Source organism: Mus musculus, chromosome 3, assembly GCF_000001635.26.
Source record: "Mus musculus strain C57BL/6J chromosome 3, GRCm38.p6 C57BL/6J".
NCBI lineage: Eukaryota > Metazoa > Chordata > Mammalia > Rodentia > Muridae > Mus > Mus musculus.
Window position 1 is genome coordinate 65,378,837 of NC_000069.6, and position 17,854 is coordinate 65,396,690.

A 17,854-nucleotide genomic window follows, 5' to 3' on the forward strand; every position below is an offset into this window, starting at 1 on the left:
TCATACTGGTCTCAAGCAAGACAAATACAAACTACAAACTCTGGGCCTGGATTCCTACTTCAGGAACTGATAGAAACATCATAGACTGCCAAATATCATTCAAGCACACAGCAACAGCACTGCTTCAAGGAACCTAAGTGGCAAAGCCACTACTTGCATAACAAGGAACTCAGGTCAGGACAGATAAAGAAACTGACCCAAACTGCTAGTTCATTACAACCCATAGTCCCTGTATGCTAGCCCACAGCTCTTTAAAGACTTTTTTCTTTATAGGGCTGTTTTTACACTCAATTATATGAGGGTTTTTTTGTTGTTGTTGTTGTTGTTGTTGTTTTTAGAGACAACCTACTCCACGAAATAGTCTCTGATCTTCATGTATACATGATGACACACTTGCCCTGCTACCCCAATTTTCTCTACCTCAGCTATTGTGCATGTGTCCGAGTATCTACCCGCACAATAATATAAAATTAAAATTAAATAAAATGAAAGACCCGCCCAATCTCCTATTAACTACCCTAAGACTTCAAAATAGGTGGGAAATAAACGATATGCTGGTATTCTTCATACATGCACACGTGTACATTCATACAAATCCTTCCTAACATAATGCCTGGTAGGAAGGCCCAGCAGGCACACAGCAGCACACTAGGGCAGGGACGGACTGTTCCTTCCTGTAACTGTGCTACGCCTGTCACTGTCTCAGACATCTGGCCAGAGACTTCAACAGGGCACTTACACGTGTAGGAAAGAGGTCTAATATAAAGTGTGTAATAAATACTCTTATGGTTCACATAAAGAATTACAGAAAAACAAAACACATTTTTAAAAACAAAGTTTAATCATACTTATTAATAACAAGACTTTTTTTAAAATGCAGAGTATAAATTCCACTTCCATCATTTCAGTTAACTTCAAATTATCCTTTCCAAATTAAAACAATATATCAAACAGTACAAGTTGTATATTTAATCCAAGACTTCTATTAAGTTATAAATGAGTAAATCGTGAAATAAAAATTCTTAACACTAAGAGTCTACCTATCACACATATGAGAAAGGAAAGAATGTGAGCACTCTGAATGTCCTATTTTACTGGTGTGATGTATGGGGTCTTTTTATGGTACAAACTCTGCCTGCCACAGATTTCACTGTCTTACTGAACACTTCGTAATCCTATGTGCAATGTTCAATGGTGGAGAAGAGGCTAGAGAGGAGGGGCCACACTTCTAAGTACAAAGGGCTGATACACTGGCTGCATGACTTCACACACAGAAATGTGGTAGCACAGAGTTAGAGAACATGTTCAGAGTTAAAAACAAAGACAGTCGCAGGAAACAGTCAAGACAGAAGAAAACTGCATAATCACTCTCCCAACAAACTTTTGGTTACTACTTAAAATTAAAAATTTGAGGCTGACATCCCGATTTCTTGAGCTTCTGACCATACTGTCAGATAAAGATAAAGGTGGTGACTTTCTCCCCAGCTACACAGGCACCGCCACCTAGTGGCAAGTTCACAGCAGTCACTTAGAAGGAGTTTGGTTTAGCTTTGGTAACATGATGGTTTATCAAATTATCATTTTACCAGCCAAATACTGATTAAAATAAAACAACAAAACAGCCTACCTCATATGTGTTACTGAAATGTACTTTGCTTTGAATCCCTTCTCATTTCCCCATTCATTCCACATTACCTGGAAATGACACTCAGGTAACAATGTATCACTGAAAAGAACTGAACACTTGGAGATAAAATGATTCTCCAGGCAGACAGTAAGGAGTAACATGACTATACAAGTGCACTCCTCTTGAGTTCCCTAAGTAGCACAGACCACAGAAACATCTACCAGCACAGAAACAGCTCTACTCCTTGTAAATATCTTTAAAGTTAAAAATAGAGTCATATGTTCCTCTTAAGTTTACAAGCAGAAACTAGATATTAGTAATATTTCCCTTTACAGAAAGTTCTTGGGTGTGGTGAACGGCAAATAGGAATATGAAATCAGTGATCATAGTGCTGCACTTTGCAAACTGTGAAGTCATTGCATACAAAATCAGAATCTGTACATAATGAGTGGGGAAAAGACATGGGGGGGTGGGGGTTATGACCACACAACATGAGGCTACTCTTTGCTAGACCCCCCCAAAAATGTATGTGATCAGCACTTCACAATTAAAAGGAACCTTGAGCAAACGGGGCTAAGTTTATTAAAGTCCTCATGGAAAAATGCTGACAACCATTTTAAACCACTGTAAATTCTTTGGAGAGCCCAAAGAATTCCAGGGTTACGTTCACAAAAATTCTTTTGGTCTCTCATGTGTCAATAATCACAGTAGAAATACTCTCTCACTTAATATTCTGCCTGTGGTGCGAAAGCCTGGTCATAGACACAATGATCCCAGTGACTTCGCACATCAAACCAACATGGCAGGGTCAAGCTGACCTCCCGGCCACCCAGGGCCAAAGCCATACAGCTGAACAGTGTGTGCTTTGGCCTCACAGGCCAACACTCATAGGCCTGGGTACTATTTTTAGGTAACTACCTTGGCTGCCTTTCTTTTAAAAAAAAAAAAAAAAAGATTCTGCAAGTTTCCCTCCCTCAAATTGGAGAGGCCCTGTAATTTACAATTAACTTTGAGTTATTATAAATTACAAATTTGAAGCCTTGTTAAAAAGAAAATGAGGCTTCTGTTTAATTCCTTAGGAAGAGGATTCACTCTAAGATTTACAGTTCGAAAAGTTGTAATATTGTGCTTGGAACACAGAGAACCAGTTATTAACTTCTTCCTCCTATTATAAATAATAACAGCTCAGTCCAGGTTACCATGACCTCTGACAGATGTAGGAAACAAGTTATTTTCTCCTCGTGATTACAGCACATTGCAAGACTCCTTGCCTTTTAATAAAATGCCCTGGTACTCTGAGTTTCCCTTTCAATTCATTTAATTTCAGCAATCTGTCAAAAACAGCCAATAAACAAACACTGAATTACATTCTACTGCATTTTTAAACCCTGAAGCTCCAGACTATAAAAACAACTTATGTGTCTCCCAACCTGGCCACCCTGATGCTTTCCCATATACCACAGGCCACCCCGAGATACAAAGGCAGAGGGCCAAGCTACATGGTCTATTTGGAGCCAGTAGACAAGAGGGCGATGAGTCCAGATGAAGCACTTATGGACAAAATGTAGTTTCTGTAAGATTTAATGTTAAGGAAAAAAAATGAGACCCCCTAAATTAGGTTTTTAACAATAAGACTTTTCCTTATTGACACAAATATGTAGATGTAGTTGGACTGTCAGTAAACACAATCTACAGCATGGGAGGCTATAAACATGACAAAATACCTACAAGCAATATGCTTCAATACTGAAAAGACACTTGGGACAAACTTAAAACAAATAATAACAAAGAACACATCCTAGTTCCATGTAACCCTCATGGAAGAACTGGTCAAAGAGCATGCAGACAAGCAAAATAGTAAAGGGGAAACCTCTAGTCAATCAGCGTGCTGCTACCAGTCAGCCTATAAGGCAAGGAGGTTCTGAAGGTTCCTGGCTACTTAGAGACTGAGCAAACCATGTTGGGGGCACTCTGGCAAGGTCCACCAGTATTCCCAAAAGATGAGTTGGAAAGTGTCTGATATTTCATTACACCATAAGCTCTGATTATTAAAAAGTCTGGCTGTGCTTTTCTGGATAATACCTTTGATAAAAAAAAATTACTTTAATAAAAAAACAAATAACTCTTGGCCAAAGTTCAATTTAAAAGCATCTTGAACACTATGAAGATATTATAAACTGTGCATTTGTAACTACCCTGACTATCACCTAACCCCCAAAGCCAGCATAAATGACAGAACCAGTGAAGACAGCACATTTACTCTGACTTTGACTCCTTGTAGACAGGAAGGTAGACGAAGTCAGACAGTGTAACATTGCTTTATAACACACTATTTACCATAAAACTACAATTTATAGATTTAAAAAACACTAAGTCAAGCCAGAAACTCTTAAGCTCTAAGTCCACAGACACCTACATATAGTTAATGTTATTTAACTGAGTCTGGTAAGTTTCTGTTTCCACAAGCATACCAGATAGCTTAAAAACACAACAAACTACTGTTTATAGGAAAACTTTCTAAAGGATACACTGTGGGGTTGAAGTTCTTCAGTATAAAGAAGGAAGCAACAATAACCAGAACCAGGAACAGAGTGTTGTTATAGAAGATGGAGAATGTTGTAGCTTCATAATCAGCAACTTCATTCTTCTTCCACAGGATTCTAGAGATACAAGTCAAGTAAGTTTATAAACATGACCAAAACCTTGACATACCAAATGGTTCTCATTCACTAAAAAACAAACCTTTCTTTGTGTTCAAGGGTGAAAATGCATTTTCATTTATTAAATTTAGAGCAAATTATCTCCTTTTTTCTACTGAATTCTGTTTTTCTTATTGATGCTAAATTAACAGTTACTGGGTGTGTTACCATTTCTCCAAACAGCCAAGGCTTCAGTAGAGGGGACTGATACTAACTGCAACTGACATCATTTTGTAAGCTCCTAAAACAGGCATCTTTGTTTAAGAGTCCCAGAAAAGGGACTATCCAACCTGAGGCCTGTGGACCAGCTATATGTGTCCCAGGGCTGCTACAGATGTAGCCTATTTATGGATGATGTCATATCACGTACACATCAAAAGGTTGATGCCCTTAGTTAGAGCTGCACTTAAAACTTGGTCTCAATGGTTGATATGACATAGACTTCTTTGACTTTATCTTCTCTAGAGGCATAGCTTAAGCTCTTAGTTTTACACCCTAAAGAGATAATGCCAAGAATACAGTCACAAACTCACCAAATCTATCTTTAGTTGTCTTTACTGAATTTGAACAAGGAATCTATATAATCTTAAGGAAGATGTTTTTAACTTCCATAAAATTCTTACTTTTAAATCTGTTTTAAATGCTCCCATATGTATCTGCTTTTTATCCAAGAGGCCAAGATAATATTCTGAATGTTTGTGATTAAAGCAGATTTTATTCCACTTGGCTAATTAACTTTACAAAATCATTTTTTAAAGACTAATTATACCCCACTGGTAGGGTATGAAGTCAAATAAACTGATCTGGGTTAACTGACTGGGTTAAGACTTTTCTTCTTTAACAACAACAAAAAAAAAATGTTGAGAATCCACCACACAGATTACAGCAGCTACGTTTCCAGAAGCATTTGTATATATGTACAAATTATTATACTTGGCTGCTTCACTGTGGAGTCATCGTCAAAAAGATTAAAAGTCCCAACTCTAGATGCTTTGTCCTTCCAGGAAGATATTCTACTCTGAAGTCAGATGATACAGAGCCCTCCCACCCACTACCACAAGTAATTGACATTTCTACCTTAGCACATGCTTTAATCCAAATTCAAGAAGCTTGGCTACAGGAGCTAAAATAAAGATAGCATCACCAATCTTCACTATAAAATCTGTAGTCTCATATATACGCTCTATATCTTTGATCTTATAAATGGCACCTACTTAATGAATTTATTCTTCTTTGGGAAACAGGAAGAATGCCACATTAAAGTATAGCCAACAACATTCTGATTTCAAAGACTAAATGAATCTAAACTGTAGGAAAGACACTCTTACGCTGCTCCAAGGAAATCAGGCACAGTAAGCTGCACCTGAATGCTAAAAAATACTCAGAATCAACACAGCTATTTTTAACTCTGGCATAAGACCCAGTGAGCTATGGTATGCTTTTATTCTGCTGATTAAATCATCCCAGTGACATCTGAGCAGGTCTCCCTAACTCTCTTCGTGCCATGACCTGAAACAGAATCACCTCCAAAACAACTGGGATGGAAGTCTGACGATCCAATCCATGATGATACCCCAGCTCCCATGTTACATTAGGCTACATAAGCCAGAACCATCCAAATGTCTTTGAAGCATTTCTAGTCTACCACATACTGGTTATTGTGAAATAATTTAAAAAAAAAAACTCCAAATGTATTCATTACCAATGCCTCTACAAAAGCTTCACTAGTAGAAAATTTAGCTTAGGAGAGTATTTCCCAAGCAATCATTCTTCAGGGACAGCCAACTATGACAGGAGAAAAGAGTAGACTAAACAGAAATTGTTACAAGCAGATAATACTGTCAAAAGAGTTTCAGGAAACCAAGAAGAGTCCCACTTCGGAGCTTGAATCTCTAACTCGCCATTGCTTATTTCCGTCCCTGAGTGGCAAAATACAAACATGCCAAAACAGTTATCAATGGAGCTTGAAGACAAACTGTTGCATCTTTTCTTACATCAAATCTCTTGGAAGCAACATAGCCTCTGGAAACAACTTATCAAATCTTAATGAGTCTCTGATCTGTTATCCAGATTAATCATGAGTCTAGACCTGGGTAAAACTATCTTTGAAGAAAATACTAATAGCACTCATTTCTGTTGTTGGCAAGAGAAATTTTATAATATGCACTTTATACATCAACCTGACAACTTTGAAAAAGCTAAGTTAACAAATGACAGAGAGGTCTCACTCCCAGTTCTTGGACTGGGACTCCCAGTGCTTGGACTCACTTGTGATGACCACCTGAACACCACACTGAAAAAAATCCTGAGACATATCCCAGGAAGAAAAAACAATACACACAGCAGACTGGTGTAGTCTGAGACCTATTTGCCATTTCCAATATGACCATCTCCAAAATCTTAATTTATGTGTCAAGTACTCTGAAATTTAGGTAAAAATAATATGTACTCCAATTTAATATTGTCCTACACAATTCAACAAAGGCACTTTTAGGGTTAGATTCTCCAACTTTTATTCCTACTCAAAATTATGCAAAACCAGCTATGCAGCCAACCCTCATTACTGCTCCCTACAACAGGCCTTTTTTGCCATTTTAATATCGAGTCCTTATTTTTATAAAGTATTCAAAGAAGATAATCAGTTTGTTAATGTTCAGTTCCTTTCCAAACCACTGTAGAAGCATTGTTCATTAAGTTACTTGGTGTTCCTTAAATTAGGATCCACTTGATAAAGTCCTTCCAAGGGCCAGTGCCAGGAAGCCTTCCTTTCTGCAGGGCTTGCTTGCTGCTTTCCATCAGAGTAAAACCAGCATGACCTCACATGCTTCCTGAGCACTCTGACTCACAAGTAAGTACAGTGCTCAAACACTAGAGGTAATTCCACAGTCCTCATTTAAACAGCTTTCCTTGCTTTTAAATGCTGCTTGGTCTTATAAAATTCTATTACTTCATAAGGCTCACACAAAGTCTTCCTGGAGGAAATGCAGTGAAAGTCCCACAAAGCACAGTGCTAAAGCTTAAGATCCATGAAAGTAAACTATGCACCATGCTGCTATTAAACACCTGGTACACAGGGTGGCCTCAAACTCACAGATTTGCTTGCCTCGCACCAATTTATTTCATCAATTTGGGACTCAGGCAGTTCATACTATGTAGGGTTTTTTTGTTTTGTTTTGTTTTGTTTGGGGGGGGGGTGTCGAGGTGGGGGTGGGAGGGAGAAGAGAGTTAACAAACATACCACCACAACCTCAATCAACAAAGGACAATCCCAGTTCTTTCTTTCCCCCAGACAGTGTATCAAGTATTCATACATGCATGGATACCCCTGGGGAATTTCAATATCAAAACTACTAAAAATGTTAACATAATACCCTGTACCCTACAGATTTGGGTTAAACAACATACAAGCTCTGTTGCTTCCTAAATTCCAGTAAAACAGTTACTGGCATAAGCTTCCAACTTGGACAGTCTATTACCATGGATCTATGTATCAACAAACAAGTCACCAAGCCTTCTAATGCCTGTTTTCCTTGGGTGTAAAATGGAGATCACAACAGCACCTACTCTCTCAGTCTTTGTGCCTGTGATTATAATTATATCATCTGTCTCCCTTCCCTTTTTCTCTACACCCCCTCCCATGAATGCCCCTGGGCTCCCTTTCAAATTCACAGCCGTTTCCTTAACTGGTGGTGGTGATGGTATATGTCATGCCTATTCCTAACTATATAAATACCACCTGTTCTGTCTGTCTGTTACTATGTTTACGTTTGCAGACCTGACTATTTGGTACTGGATAACCAATGGGTGTGAGCTCCCCTGGTGAAGACGGACTATTTCTGCTGCTCTTAGCATTCCTAGTGGCCTGTAGCTCTTTGTCAGGGCTGGGGCCTCATGGGTGTTCCCCTTCTACATCAGACTATCAGTGTCTTCCTTGTTCACGTCAGCCGTGTTGATGAGATTTCATGAGTGTAACTTCTCTGACATTTTTAGTGGATGAGAATCTCACAGCAAACTTCCTGTTCCTTTGGTTCATAGAGAGCTCCCTCTTCAGCAATGATTCCTGAGCTGTAAATGCAGGAATTATGTAGCAGATACTTTACATATAGGTACTCTTTGGAATAAACCAAAGAAAACACTCTAGTGGTTAACAATTCAAAAGTCAGCCATTACCATCACCACTGCTACTATTTACACAATCCCAACATCTTTAATGAGAATTTAAAAACGGACTTCCTACCAAGGTTTCTGACTACCACTTTAAATAAGGAGTCAAAGGGGGTAGAGAGACAGATTAAGAACCCAGTAGCCATGGCCCCACCTGTTATCCTGTATTACACCCTGAATGCAGTCCTGTAATTCCAGCTCTGAGAAAACAGAAGATGACAAGGTGCTGGCCACCAAGCCTTGTGGGCTGCTCCAGGTTCAGCAAGACCCTCAAAGAACACAGTGGAAAGTGACAGAGGAACTACTACCTGATACCTGACACGTCTTCTGGCCTCTAATGTGTAAACTTATGTGTATACACACACACAGACAGACAGACAGACAGACACACACACACAATCAAACCTTTCGTCTTTCTCCTTCCGGGACATCTTCCTATTATCAGCTTCAGAAAGCTTTCGAGTCACTTCTTTGGAAACAGCATCCTCCCTCTTCTGTGCCACTCTGAAAGAGAACACAGGAAGGAAAAGGTCTCCACAAGCTCTAGAGATGAAAGTCAGTCTCAAAACACACTCTGCACTCGTGTTTTCTACTGTCAACTGAGTGACTCTTTATATTTCAAGAAAGTCAACTAAACAAAAAGTTCCGAGTTTATTATACTACACAACCTAAGAGAAGTTCAAGAACTTCTCAAAATGTGGTTTCTTAGTTATGGGATTTGATTTCTGCTTGAAAGGAAGCATTTTCCAAAGCTCAAGTATTTAATATGGGTATAAAAGTCAAATGCTATTAGCACAATTCAATTAGGAATACTGTAACTACATTTTATTTTCCTGACGTTCACAACCTGAATGATCCAATTTCAATTCCAAGTAAACTACAGAATAGACAATTTGATTTAATTCATGAAGAAAAATAACAAACTATCTTAAAAAGATGCTTTTAACTCCATTCCAAAGGACAATTTCATTTAAAAGAAATAGTAAAAGCATGGTCAGAAGCTGACCAGAACATTTTTAGTTAAATTAGCCACTGGTTTGAGTTAACACTACGTCAGACAGAAACGGTTTGAATAAGAACTCAAGAACTCAGATCAGAATCTGCAGATCTGAGAGGAGGAGATGTATGTGAAAAGCAGACTCATCAGCTGGTCATGATAGTGAATGCCTGGAATCCCAGCATTTGGGAAGTGGAAGCACAAGCGTCAGGAATTCAAGTCCAGCCTCTGCTACCTGATACCTTGTCTCAGAAAAAGTATACAGATCAAAGCAACAACAACACAAAGCCTACAAATCAATTTTATCACAGGGGTTATTAGTAAAAATAAATAAATAAATTTAAATAAAATGTAAAAAGCCCATAGACTAAGACAGTTATATTCAACAAAGTATATTTTCACAAATATGAGCTACCCTATAGAAGAGAAAGTAACAACATGCAAACTTCTATAGAGTACCTACCAGCCCCATGGTACTACCACTATAAGAGCATTCACTATGACATCCCAACAGGAGAGAACACAGAAACAGAAGAAAGCCTAGTCACTGTGTTCAAGTGACTCACACTACCAGACGGTATTTAGTACTAGTCAGTATACCCAGGAAAATTGGAGAAACTAGGTTGGACTCCAAAAGAACACCTAAGATCATTCATTTGAGGCAGTGGGTTTCTGTCTTGATTCAACCACAAGAGCCTCTAAAATCTAGAGTCTAGATGCAAGGTAAGCACAGACAGTGGCTAAGCTGCCACGGGATCATAAAGGACAGTCATACAAGGTTATACTCTGATGGAGTCTCTATCCATAGGCGGCCATGTCCCATAAGAACACAGTCCAGAATACTAGAGGACCAAATGAGCTGAATCTTGAAATAACAGGTAGGAAAGAAGCTGCCAAGCAAAAAGATGACAAAGATGACCTGCTGAGTCTGCTGGTCTAGCAGAACTTCAGTCATGAAGCCCAAGCCTCCCAGAAGGACAGCAAGAAAGCAGCTGAGGCCACTCCTGGCCCATCCCTTAAATAATACCCTACTAACTGAAATCATAATACACTACTAAGTACTTGTCAATTATAAGAGCCAACCAGAAAGATAACCAAAGAACGAGCAAAGTCAGGAAGTCTCTGCAAAAGTTTACTGGGTCTTGAAATAACAGACATATAATAGAAAGCAAGAAGGCTAAGTCTAAATCTGAAGGCTTAGGCTAAACTCACAGGAAGGAGGCAGATGACTTTAAATCTAAGGACCAGAAAGGATTTTTGGTGTTACTGTATTAGAAAAAAGAAGGACATGATGTATTGAGATAGTTAGCAAAATAAAAATGACAGATAAAGAGCAATATATTACTTCTCAGACATTTGGCTAAGATATGTGATCTTTAAAAATGATGATGGTGGTGGCACACGCCTTTAATCCCAGCACTCCGGAGGTACAGACAGGCGGATTTCTGAGTTCGAGGCCAGCCTGGTGTTCAAAGTGAGTTCCAGGACAGCCAGGACTACACAGAGAGAAACCCTGTCTTGGAAAAAAAAAAAAAAAGATGATGGTGATGTATTTTGCCTGTTTGTATATCTGTACACTACAGGCATGCCTGGTACCCAAGACCAGGAGGCATAAGATCCCCTAAAACTAGAGTTACAGACAGTTGTGAGCTACCATGTGGGTGCTGAGAATTGAAACTGAGTCCTCTGGAAGAGCATCGAGTAGCTTAACCAATGAGCCACCACTCCAGCCCCTCACGAGCATGTGTGATTTTTTATCCCATAAAATATAAACAATGCAAGGAAAAGTATCATCAAATAGCTTTAAGCAATGTGTGTCAGAGTACACTCTAAATTTTGTTTCAAGAGACCAGATGCAGACTGCTATATCAATCTAAACAAAACTAGTTTCTAGTCAAGTGTGGATACTGTGAGAAATTTTAAAACAGTAAATAGATGACAAATTTAAGATCGGAATACCTACTGCCTTTAAAAAATTACTTTAGAAGCTCAAGAGAAGGCTCAATAGTTAAGAGTACACATTGCTCTTGCAGAAGAGCTGAGTTCAGTTCCCAGCACCTCTATCAGGTGGCTCAGAACTATGTGCAATTCCAGTTCCAGAAATCTATCACTATCTTCTGGCCCCTCAGGCAAGAGACACACCAAACCACAGACACAAACACACAAGCGCAGTTCAAAAGTAAAAGAGTTAATTATTTTTAAAAAAAATAATAATACTTCAAAGAAAAACCTAAAAGGCCCTATTGAACAAATAAGGGAATAGCCTGCTACACCCTCCTGTTTTATTTTTAGGAAAGCAGAGTACACAAGTGCTTAAAACATAAAAATTTACTGAGGTAAAACTTAGGTTTTCCAGGCTGGAGATATGGCTTAGTGGTTAAAGAACACTAACTGCTCTTCTAGAGGTCCTGAGTTCCATTCCCAGCCACCAAATGGTGGCTCATAGAATATATGTAATGGGATCCAATGCTATCTTCTAGTGTGTCTGAAAACAGCTATAGTATACTCATATAAAAATTTTTTAAAAAGAAAGAACTTTGTGTAAAAAAAAAAAAAAACTTGGGTTTTCTTCTCCTAAAGCTAGTAAAATAATTCGTCTTATACGTGATCTTGAAATTCAAGAAATAGGGTTGTCTTCTACAGTGAATAGACTTACAAGATTAAAAAAAAAAAAAAAAAAAGTAACTGGCATTGAAAATGTCAGAGAATTTTTAATTTTTTGCTTCCAAAATTAGTAAATGGGCAGCCTAAAATAATTTCTAGAAAGAAATCCACTGAGTTTCGGAAACATTCATTGATTTAATAGACTTGTTTTTCTGACCAAACCATCAATTGAAGACTGGGAATGAATATTCAAACTCCACCCTCAAAACCTATTTCCACAGAAGTGTCATATGGTTCACGATTAACTACATACACATTTCAAACTAATGCTTATAAATCATGTTTAAGACCCCCTAACATAAAATATGCAGACTGGGGTTGGGTTTAGGGTACTTACTTGTGCTTCAGAACAAATTTTACATTCTTGTACGCGAAGGCTACTAAGTAAGTGCTTACTAAGGTCATCACACTGTAGAGCACAGCAGACTGGATGAGATCCATATGCCATATTCTCCAATACAACCCTGAGATAAGACAAAAGCAAGGGACACACAACATCACTGCCCCATTGCACATGCCAGACTACAGCTAAGCCAGGTAAATGAGAGTCAGTAAATCCCACCCAGTATCCGAAAAACTTCACTAGAGGTGAGATAGACAATAAACTGGGTTTGTCCCAGTTCAGGGCTTTCCCAGTACAGAAAGGTAGGCTGTGGGGATATTGCTAGTCTAGAAATTTCATCTTCTAACTTGAGAACAAACTGGGAGTGGGGATTACAAATAATAACAATTTCACTCATGGAATACTAGGAAGTTAAAACACGGGCCATTTTAAATCAACCGCTGTCCCAAAACTTTGGTTAACTTGCTGACGTGGCTGCTCACTGAAATCCAAACAATGCTTTGTCGGGCCAGTGAACCCAGGGGGCTCCACACCACATTCACTGCAAGCTGAGCTTTTTACAAGGCCAAAATAACAAAGAACTTTTTTTGGACATGATTGGCCTGCAGCACTGCGGCAGTGCGGGTCAGGAGACAGGAAACTCGGAAAACCTGGACTTGGAGACAGTTTTGGCCTTCAAGTGGGCAGTTTCTCATTCAATCGAGAAGGCTCGAGCTGCTCTCTAGGAGTTATTGAAATCCTAAACAAGGCTGATCGCGGACCTCGGGCAAGGCCTAACTTGGCATTCTGCACGTCCAAAGGATGCTCGGGAGTAAGGGGAGGTTTGCCACGGGTCACGCTGCTAATTCAGTGAAGGTTTATCAGTGGCTCCCCCGCCCGGTTCATTAAAGACATCCTAGTGTCCAACAGTGGTGAGGAGAAGGGCAGTGTACCAAAAAGAGATTCCGGGCCAGAACCCGCGCCCGGCTCAGAAGCACGCCGCGAGTGACTTCCCGAGGACGCTGCTCCGGACACTAGGCCTCCCCGCCGCGCCCGCCACGTCCCCGCCGCCACCGCCGCCCGCCCGAAGCTCACAGATGGGGATGGCAGACACGATGAACGCGTTCCCGAAGAACAGCGCCGACGATTTGGCCGACAGGTTGCGGCTGAAATCCTGAAGGAGCAGGTCCTCCTCGGACTGCTGCTTGGAGCCGCCTTTGGGAGCCATGGCCGAGCTGAAGACTGGAGGCCGGGAGCAGGGAGGCAGGGAAGGTTCAGAAGGCCGCGTATCCGCCCGCGACCCGTCAGCGCAACGCGGAGGCGGGACTCCGCAGGGTACGCTGCTTCGGGATTGGCCATCTTGCCGTCGTTTCACAAGCGTCGAGGTACGATTGGGCATGCGAACAAGACTTCCGCATCCTTCAGGGTACGTGGCGCCTCAATGCCACAAAGAATGAAGGGATTTGTAGTTTAGTGTGTAGTTTAGAGCTGCTCTCTAACTCGCCTGCCTCAGTCTCCAGAGACAGGCTTGGATAATCGAAATGAGCAACCATACAAGCAGTACTGTTTTAACTAACTAACCAGCTAGCTAACGAACTAACTAACGTTATTGGTATTTCATTCCACATGTGCACTTTATATTTCTTTTTAAATTTATTACATTGATTGAACAATTGGCTCATTGGTTGATTGATGATTAGTTGATTGATTGATTGGTTGGAGGGCCGTGCCACAACGTTGTCAGAACACAACTTGAGGAAGTTAGTTGTCTACTTTTACTTTCTGGGTCCCAGAGATTGAACCAAATTGTCACGTTTGTGTCTTTACCCTCTGAGCCATCTGCATGGTTTAATTTATTATTATTATTATTATTATTATTATTATTATTATTATTACTATTACATCATTTTAATCAACAAAGCCTCTTAGCCTCTAAAAGACTCTCTCATTACAGTCTTTAGAATTGGAAAATAAAAAAACTCTTGTGGAGTTTTACTCCTGGCCCAGACCCGCGGCGGAAGCGAGCCATGGCTGTCTATCACGGGATGCTGCGCTTCGGGAGGCTGTGTATCGCGAGCCTGGGGGCGCGGGGCCCCCGGACGCTGCTCACTCGCCCTCGGCCGAACTCGAAGTTGCAGAGTGTCCGCGCTCTCAGTTCTGGAATGGTGAACTGCACCAACCCCTTGCCCATTGGAGGCCTCAGCTACATTCAGGGCCACACCGACTCCCATCTTGTGAACACAACTGTGGGCGAGTGCCTTGACGCCACAGCGCAGAGGTTCCCCGACAGAGAGGCTTTGGTTATCCTCCATGAAAACATCAGGCTGAACTTTGCGCAGCTCAAGGAGGAGGTGGACAAAGCTGCTTCTGGTCTTCTGAGCATTGGCCTCCGCAAGGGTGACCGGCTGGGCATGCAGGGACCCAACTCCTATGCCTGGGTACTTATTCAGCTGGCTACTGCCCAGGCAGGCATCATCCTGGTGTCTGTGAACCCAGCCTACCAGTCCTCAGAACTGGAATATGTCCTCAGAAAGGTAGGCTGCAAAGGTATTGTGTTTCCCAAACAATTCAAGACCCAGCAGTACTACGACATCCTGAAGCAGGTCTGTCCTGAGCTGGAAAAGGCTCAGCCAGGGGCCTTGAAGAGTGAGAGACTCCCAGACCTGACTACAGTCATCTCCGTGGATGCCCCTCTGCCGGGGACCCTGCTCCTGGATAACATCGTGGCAGCCGGTGGCAAGGAACAGAACCTAGCCCAGCTGCGGTACAACCAGCGGTTCTTGTCCTGCTACGACCCCATCAACATCCAGTTCACCTCGGGGACAACTGGAAACCCCAAGGGGGCCACTCTTTCCCACCACAACATCGTAAACAACTCCATGCTGATAGGCCAGCGTCTGAAGATGCCCACAAAGACTGCAGAGGAGTTGCGCGTGGTCCTGCCCAGTCCCCTGTACCACTGCCTGGGCTCCGTGGGGGGCACAATGGTGTCTATGATGCATGGTGCCACTCTCCTCCTGTCTTTTCCAAGCTTCAATGGCAAGAAGGCATTGGAAGCCATCAGCAGAGAGAAAGGCACCCTCCTGTATGGCACACCCACGATGTTTGTGGATATTCTGAATCAGCCAGACTTCTCCAGTTATGATTTCACAAGCATTCGTGGAGGTGTGATTGCTGGGTCCCCAGCACCCCCGGAATTGATTCGAGCCATCATCAACAAGATGAACATGAAGGAGCTGGTGGTTGTTTATGGAACCACAGAGAACAGTCCCGTGACCTTCATGAACTTTCCCGAGGACACCCTGGAGCAGAAGGCTGGAAGTGTGGGCAGAATTATGCCTCACACGAAGGCCCAGATTGTGAATGTGGAGACGGGTGAGCTGACCAACCTGAACGTGCCTGGGGAGCTGTATATCCGAGGGTACTGCGTCATGCAGGGCTACTGGGGTGAGCCACAGAAGACCTTCGAGACGGTCGGACAAGACAAGTGGTATCGGACAGGAGACATTGCTTCGATGGATGAACAAGGCTTCTGCAAGATCGTCGGCCGATCAAAGGATATGATCATCCGTGGCGGTGAGAACATCTACCCTGCAGAGCTGGAGGACTTCTTCCTCAAGCACCCACAGGTGCAGGAAGCGCAGGTGGTTGGGGTGAAGGACAAGCGGATGGGGGAGGAAATCTGTGCTTGCATTCCGCTGAAGAGCGGAGAGACCACCACGGCGGAGGAGATCAAAGCTTTCTGCAAAGGGAAGATTTCCCACTTTAAGATTCCCCGATACATCGTGTTTGTTGAAGGCTATCCTCTCACCATCTCAGGAAAGATCCAGAAATTCAAACTCCGAGAGCAGATGGAACAGCATCTAAAACTGTGAAGCAAAGGAGGGTCCTCCCAGCCCTCCCAGAGCCCCTCAGTCCTCCCACACAAAGGAGGGTCCTCCCAGTCCTCCCAGAGCTCCTCAGCCCTCCCACACAAAGGAGGCCCCTCCCCCAGAGCCCTTCAGTCCTCCCACACAAAGGAGGGTCCTCTCAGCCCTCCCAGAGCCCCTCAGCCCTCCCACACAAAGGAGGGGCCTCACAGCCCTCCCAGAGCCACTCAGTCCTCCCACACAAAGGAGGGTCCTGAGCCCTCCTCAGGCCCCTTGTCATCTTTGTGACTTGGTGTAAAGACTTCCCTGTTTGGCCAGTGTCTGGCTGGTGTGCTCACTCTGTAGCTCTTGTGTGATGGAGAAGGGAAGAGACAGGAGGGCAGCCAGCACCCTCAGACCTAATTTCCCAGCACTTTGCTGTCTGTGCGTTAGTTACTTAATCTAAGCCCCACTCTGTCCTCTTGAAATTCCAAGCCATCCTCATTTTTTTCTTTCTTTTTGGTTTTTTGTTTTGTTTTTGTTTGTTTGGCTTTTTTTGTTTGTTTGTTTTGTTGTTTTCCCTTGAGACAGGATCGTCCTCTGTACCCCTGGTTGCACAGGGTAGATCAGGCTGGTTTCGAACTTAAAGAGATCTCATTGCCCCTGCCTCCGGGGTGCTGGATCAGTCTTTTGTGCTACCACGCCTGGTTTTTGTATGATTTATTCATTTAATCATTTTTCAAATTGTGGCCACAGATCAGTCCAGAAATGAGGGTTCTGTTTTGCTTGTTTTCCAAGGCTGGGAACCTTAAAGCCCCTCACGAATACATAAGCACCCTTCCCTGGCCTGCACTCCCGGCCCAATAATTATTGTTTTGTTGTTGAAATAACAGTTTTGAGTGCTGGAGAGGGGGCTCAGTGGTTAAGAGGACTGACTGCTCTCCCAGAAGATCTGAGTTTGATTCCTAGCACCCACATTTGGCAGCTCACAACTACCTTTAAGTCCACCTACAGACGATGGATGATCTCTTCTGGCCTCTGTGCCCCCTGTGCATCTCCCCTGCCCCCCCCCCCCAGCACATGGTATGTGCTTACATAGACACATGCAAATAAATCAAAACAAATCCGTGGGGAAAAAAAAAAAACTCTTGTGGATTCAGGACATACATTTAGTGACCATATGGACATATATTTAACCCTGAACATTGGAGAAGAAAGCCATATCTAATACTTGTGCACGCTCATCATGTAGCCCAAGTCCTTTTGCCCATGTGCCTGGTTTAATAGCAGGCCCTGGGAATGGAACTCAGAACTTCTTGCATGTTAAGCAAGCGCTCTAGCAGGTGAGATATATCCCTAGCCCCTATCACACTCAGAATCCTTGGATATGCATATTATGTTGCCCACTGCAGAGGGTGAGCCTGAAGGTGACAGACAGGCCCTAGTCTCCTGGGCCTGAGCTCTATTCACCCAAGAAACAGACATAAGGAAGTCACTAAAACCATGAATTCTTCATGATGAAGTAATGATCTT

General features: G+C 42.2%; 1 protein-coding gene and 1 pseudogene across 1 annotated transcript; one reads left to right on the forward strand and one right to left on the reverse strand.

The window, feature by feature from the left end:
• Window positions 1–820: 820 nt before the first annotated feature.
• Window positions 821–13,717, reverse strand: Ssr3 (signal sequence receptor, gamma). Its single transcript, NM_026155.3, has 5 exons — window positions 13,569–13,717; window positions 12,489–12,615; window positions 8,896–8,994; window positions 4,156–4,287; window positions 821–3,198 (listed from the first exon to the last, which is right to left on the reverse strand). The coding sequence occupies exons 1-5, from the start codon at window positions 13,699–13,701 to the stop codon at window positions 3,132–3,134; spliced, it is 558 nt and encodes a 185-aa protein (NP_080431.1). The 5' UTR covers window positions 13,702–13,717; the 3' UTR covers window positions 821–3,131.
• Gm5540 (predicted pseudogene 5540) lies at window positions 14,485–17,451 on the forward strand (annotated as a pseudogene).

Coding starts and splice junctions, on each gene's coding strand:
- Ssr3 (NM_026155.3), bottom strand. CDS start 13,701: ATGGCTCCCAAAGGCGGCTCCAAGCAGCAGTCCGAGGAGGACCTGCTC. Junction 4,288..8,895: donor CGGAAGGAGAAAGACGAAAG/GTTTGATTGTGT, acceptor TTGTATCTCTAG/AATCCTGTGGAAGAAGAATG. Junction 3,199..4,155: donor AAGAACTTCAACCCCACAGT/GTATCCTTTAGA, acceptor TAAATCTTACAG/AAACTACATTTTGTCCATAA.